The sequence below is a fragment of the Pygoscelis adeliae genome, unplaced genomic scaffold (genome assembly GCF_000699105.1).
Source record: "Pygoscelis adeliae isolate BGI_AS28 unplaced genomic scaffold, ASM69910v1 C9883945, whole genome shotgun sequence".
Taxonomy (NCBI): Eukaryota; Metazoa; Chordata; class Aves; order Sphenisciformes; family Spheniscidae; genus Pygoscelis; species Pygoscelis adeliae.
The window spans coordinates 1-206 of record NW_008807761.1 but is presented as its reverse complement, the minus strand read 5'-3'; the positions used below and the strand labels follow the sequence as shown (position 1 = coordinate 206).

The 206-nt window shown below is 61.2% G+C and overlaps 1 protein-coding gene across 1 annotated transcript; it reads right to left on the bottom strand.

Moving 5' to 3' along the window:
* Positions 1-37: 37 nt before the first annotated feature.
* On the bottom strand, positions 38-200 carry LOC103925462 (neuroblast differentiation-associated protein AHNAK-like; the record flags this gene model as incomplete). The annotated part of the gene is made up of 1 exon (XM_009334562.1): positions 38-200. A coding segment is annotated over one exon (163 nt), but the record flags the coding sequence as incomplete, so codon positions are not given.
* Between the last annotated feature and the right edge of the window lie 6 nt (positions 201-206).

The following is a 206-nucleotide window of genomic DNA, read 5'->3' as shown; positions in this document are numbered from 1 at the left end:
GCTTCCTCCCCCTCCTCCCCCCCTTCTTCCCCATCACTCACCAGAACGACTTCTGGGCTGCTGGCCGCAAACACGTCGTGTGACCATGACTGTCCCGGCAGCGGAGACTTGTCCCCTTTCCGTTGCAAGCGCAAGCCCACCGTGTGGTGGCCCATGCTGTTGAGCAGCTGCGCGACTTCCCCGGATTGCAGGTTGTCAAAATAGAC